Genomic DNA, 3,685 nt, shown 5'->3' with positions numbered 1-3,685 from the left:
GAATTTCCATGTCTTCTACTTGCCTCACTTAGTCCTCCATGGTGCTTAGCTTCCCTTCAGCAGCTCTTCTGCAGGCTTATCGGTGCTCTTAGTTCGGTGGGTGAATACACTCGGGCTAAGCCCTCACGTGGAGAGAAACACCTGATACACCAACCTATTAAAGTCTCTCTGGCTTCAGTGTGCTGTGTTAGATCTCTCAGCACGGCTTTGATTCTCAGCGTTCAAACAACTCAAATCTCAAGGTGACTCTGAGAGACAGAAAAATGTGTTGCTGGTTGTTGGTGTGTCAGAGAAAACAGAGGCCTTCATTTGATTTGACTCCTTACCTACTATTTCTGTGATCAGCTAAAATTCAGATGCATTTTTATGGGAGGTTCTATGCAAGACAGCTGGATCATAAGATTCTCACTTGATAATACAAGTATTTTCAGTTTTGCATCATTAAATTGCAATTAGACCTTCCAGGAACTACCTTTCCAGATATATTGGCTGAGTTCTGAGCAGAAGTTCTTATTCCAGGGTTTGGAAATTCTCTAGGGGATATTTGGGTGGACTTCAGGGCATCAGTGAACCCCTCAACGTGTAACGTGTATGTAATGTGTACATTTACATGCATTTGTTCTAGGAAGTGTGTTGATAAGTTTTATTAGGCTCCCTATGGGGTCCATGACACCAAATCAGCTGGTGCTGAAGCTAAAAGTCAGACGCAGCCTGTGGAAAGTGAGACACACAGCAGGCTTACGGTGAATGGTGGGTGTGAGGCTGGAGGGGGTAAGACCAGTGAGAATCACCAGTCACATAACGTCAGCCTGTTTGCCTCCTTCTTCAAACCTCCCACAGCCTGGAGACTCACTCACGGGAACTACAGCTCCCTGTATTTTTCCTCCCCTGCCCATCCCCACACAGACGTGCCACGAAGCAGTGCAGCAGCCAAACAGCAGGCGTGAGAGGAGGGAGCTCCCCTCCTCCCTGACCAGATGCACAGCCAGTGGACAAGGGAGAATTACCTTGCCCTTAGGGCTCTTCTGGTTGGCTGGGTACAGGAAGATTCCTCCATAGACCAGGGTGCGGTGCACGTCAGCCACCATGGAGCCCACATACCTGGCCCCATAGGGAGCACTGCCATCCTAGAAGACAGAGAGAGAAGAGACAAGGTCCAGCGGCTTTCAGAATTAGCTAGCACCTACTCGCGGTCACAAGTCCAGCTGGTGTGACCTCTGCCTTCTTGATCCCCTATCCTCCACCCACTAGTGTAGGAATTGAAAATATTATATAATTGTGCATTTCATTCATTATGAGCTCCTCAAACCTTATTGTGTGACTGGACTTACCAAATGTAGGACTGCTTAAAGTCTGAGACAATATCCTGCAGCAACCTTAAAAGAGCCTCTAAACAAACAAACAGAAAGAAAAAGAAAGTCACCCATCCCACATGCAGTGCCACCTACGGGCTCAAAATAAAGGGATGGAAGCCAAACATATAGAAAACAGAAAAAAGCAGGGGCCGCAATCTTAATTGCAGACAAAATAGACTTTAAACCAATAAAGTTCAAAAAAGACAAAGAGGGATATTACATAATTGTAAAGGCCTCAGTTCAACAAGAAGGCCTAACTATCCTAAATGATATGCACCCAACACAGGGACTCTCAGATTCATAAAGCAAGCTCTTAGGCACCTTCAGAGAGACTTAGACTCCCACACAGTAATAGTGGGAGACTTCAACACCCCACTGACAGTGATCGCTGAAGTAGAAAATTAACGAAGACACTCAAGACCTCAAATCAACACTAGATCAAATGAATCTGTTAGACATCTATAGAACTATATCTACAGAACATCTATAGAATAGAAAGCTATAGAACTCTCCACCCAAAACCAGCAAAATATATGTTCTTTTCATCACACATAGCACATACACTAAAATTGAACACACCCTCAGACATAAAACAATCCTCAGCAAATGCAAAAGAATTGAACTTATACCAGCCACTCTCCAACCACAGCTCAATAAAAATTGAAATCGAGACTAAGAAAATCACTCAAACTATACAATTACATGAAAATTAAACAACTTGCTCCTGAATGACTTTTGGATAAATAATGAAATTAAGGCAGGAATCAAGAGATTCTTTGAAACTGGTGAGAACAAAGATAAAATAACCAGAATTTCTGGGACACAGCTAAGGCAGTGTTAAGAGGAAAATTTATAGCACTAAATCCCCACATCAAAAAGTTAAAAAGATCTCAGATTAACAACCTAATAGCACAACCAAAAGAACTAGAGATGTAAGAGCAAACCAGCTCCAAAGCTAGCAAAAGACAAGAAATAATCAAAATCAGAGCTGAACTGAAGGAGACTCACACACACACACACACACACACACACACACACACACACACACAATTCATGGCTGGGCTCTGTGACTCATGCCTGTAATCCCAGCACTTTGAGAGGCCAAGGTGGGTGAATCACCTGAGGGCAGGAGTTCGAGACCAGCCCAACCAACATGGTGAAATCCCATCTCTACTAAAAATACAAAAATTAGACAGGTGTGGTGGTGTGTGTCTGTAATCCCAGCTATTCGGGAGGCTGAGGCAGGAGAATTGCTTGAACCTGGGAGGCAGAGGTTGCAGTGAGCAGAGATTGCACCACTGCACTCCAGCCTAGGCGACAGTGTGAGACTTCATCTAAAAAAAAAAAAAAAACAAATCAAAAGATCAATGAAACTAGGAGTTTGTTTTTTGAAAAAAAAAAGAAAACTAATAAGATAGATAGACTGCTCACTAGATTAATAGAGAAAAATAGAGAGACGATCCAAATAAATTCAACTAGAAATAACAAAGGGGATATTACCACTGACACCACAGAAATACAAACCATCAGAGACTACTGTGAACACCTCTATGTACTCACACTAGAAAATCTAGAAGAAATGGAAAAATTCCTGGACACATACACTCTCCTGCAACAGCCAGGAAGAAACTGAATCCCTGAACAGACCAATAACAAACTCCAAAATTAAATCAGTAAAAATAGCCTATCATCCAAAAAAAGCCTATAACCAGAGAGCCGAATTCTACAAGATATATAAAGAAGAGCTGATACCATTTCCACTGAAACTGTTCCAAAAAAATTGAAGAGGAAAGACTCCTCCCCAACTCATTCTATAAGGCCAACATCATTCTGATACCAAAACCTGGCAGACACACAATTAAAAAAAAAAAAAAAAAAAACTTCAGGCCAATATTCTTGATGAATATTGATGCAAAAATCCTCATCAAAATACACAGCAGCAGCACCTTATAAAGCTTATCCACCACAGTCAAGTAGGCTTTATCCCTAGGATGCAAGGTTGGGTCAACATACACAAATCAATAAATGTGATTCATCACATAAAATGAACTAAAGACAAAAACCACTTGATTATCTCAATAAATGCAGAAAAAGGCTTTCAATGAAATTCAACACCTCTTCATGTTACAAACTCTCAACAAACTAGGTATTGAATGAACATACCTTAAAATAATAAGCTCCATTTATGACAAACCCAGAGCCAACATTATGCTGAATGGGCAAAAGCTGGAAGCACTCCCCTTGAAAACTGGCACAAGAAAAGGATGCCCTCTCTCACCACTCCTATTCAGCACAGTATTGGCAGTTATGGCCAGAACAATCAGGCAAAA

The 3,685-nt window shown here is 41.7% G+C and overlaps 1 protein-coding gene across 1 annotated transcript in view; it reads right to left on the bottom strand.

Annotated features, from left to right (window-relative positions):
- Positions 1 to 3,685, bottom strand: part of FBP2 (fructose-1,6-bisphosphatase 2) — a 39,808-nt gene that overhangs the window by 3,971 nt on the left and 32,152 nt on the right. The window contains exon 6 of the mRNA XM_011927519.1: positions 1,008 to 1,127. Within this exon, the coding sequence (XP_011782909.1) occupies positions 1,008 to 1,127 (120 nt within the window). The remainder of the gene's footprint in view (positions 1 to 1,007; positions 1,128 to 3,685) is intronic.

This window comes from Colobus angolensis, unplaced genomic scaffold (assembly GCF_000951035.1).
Source record: "Colobus angolensis palliatus isolate OR3802 unplaced genomic scaffold, Cang.pa_1.0 Scaffold72, whole genome shotgun sequence".
Classification (NCBI taxonomy): Eukaryota; Metazoa; Chordata; class Mammalia; order Primates; family Cercopithecidae; genus Colobus; species Colobus angolensis.
Note: the sequence above shows the minus strand (reverse complement) of the source record. Positions and strands in the feature narration are given on the sequence as shown.